Here is a 693-nt window from a genome sequence, read left to right on the forward strand (position 1 = left end):
CATGCTCTACCTGGATGAGTATGACAAGGTGGTCCTGAAAAACTACCAGGAGATGGTGGTGGAGGGGTGCGGGTGCCGCTGACCCCTTTCCCTGCTGCCCTCTCCTCCCCTTCTCTCTCCCTCCCGTCCCACCCCAGAACTGCTTGTTATAGCTGGACTCTTCTCTAAACTAAACGTTCACCTTGACCTTATTTATGACTTTATGTGCAAATGTTTTTGACAATAATGATCATATATTTTGACAAAATATATTTATAACTACATATTAAAAGAAAAAATAAAATGAGTCATTATTTTAAAGGTAAATGCATTTCGTGTCTCACCTCGCAGGGTGCTGCTGTGGCTGGCAGTGCAGCAGGGAATGTATCTTCTCTCCTCCTCATCCTCTCCTTCCACACCCCGCTTTCCCCCCACCCCTTTTCCCCTTTAAACCTTCGCAAATTTTAGTCTTTTCTATTTCTCGCCGAGGTCCCGCGGATCCCCCTGTGCTGGGGCTGCGCCACGTGGGAGATGAGGGTCCCTGGAGATTAAGAGCTGCTTCTCCCGGCTGCTGGGAATAGAACCGACCTTGCTAACCTGGCCCGAGCCTTTGCAAAGCAACCCACCAAAAATGCATTTGAAAAGAAGGTGAAGATTTACCCGAGGGCTTTGTGCTAAACCCACAGGGTTTTATACACTTCCTTCGTCCATCTT

At 48.1% G+C, this 693-nt stretch overlaps 1 protein-coding gene across 1 annotated transcript in view; it reads left to right on the forward strand.

Moving 5' to 3' along the window:
- The window catches only part of BMP4 (bone morphogenetic protein 4), a 2,560-nt gene extending 2,287 nt beyond the window's left edge, over window positions 1-273 (forward strand). The window contains exon 4 of the mRNA XM_010134031.1: window positions 2-273. Within this exon, the coding sequence (XP_010132333.1) occupies window positions 2-82 (81 nt within the window). The 3' untranslated portion in view covers window positions 83-273. The remainder of the gene's footprint in view (window position 1) is intronic.
- The last annotated feature ends 420 nt before the right edge of the window (window positions 274-693 follow it).

The sequence above is a fragment of the Buceros rhinoceros genome, unplaced genomic scaffold (genome assembly GCF_000710305.1).
Source record: "Buceros rhinoceros silvestris isolate BGI_N320 unplaced genomic scaffold, ASM71030v1 scaffold3364, whole genome shotgun sequence".
NCBI classification, from domain to species: domain Eukaryota; kingdom Metazoa; phylum Chordata; class Aves; order Bucerotiformes; family Bucerotidae; genus Buceros; species Buceros rhinoceros.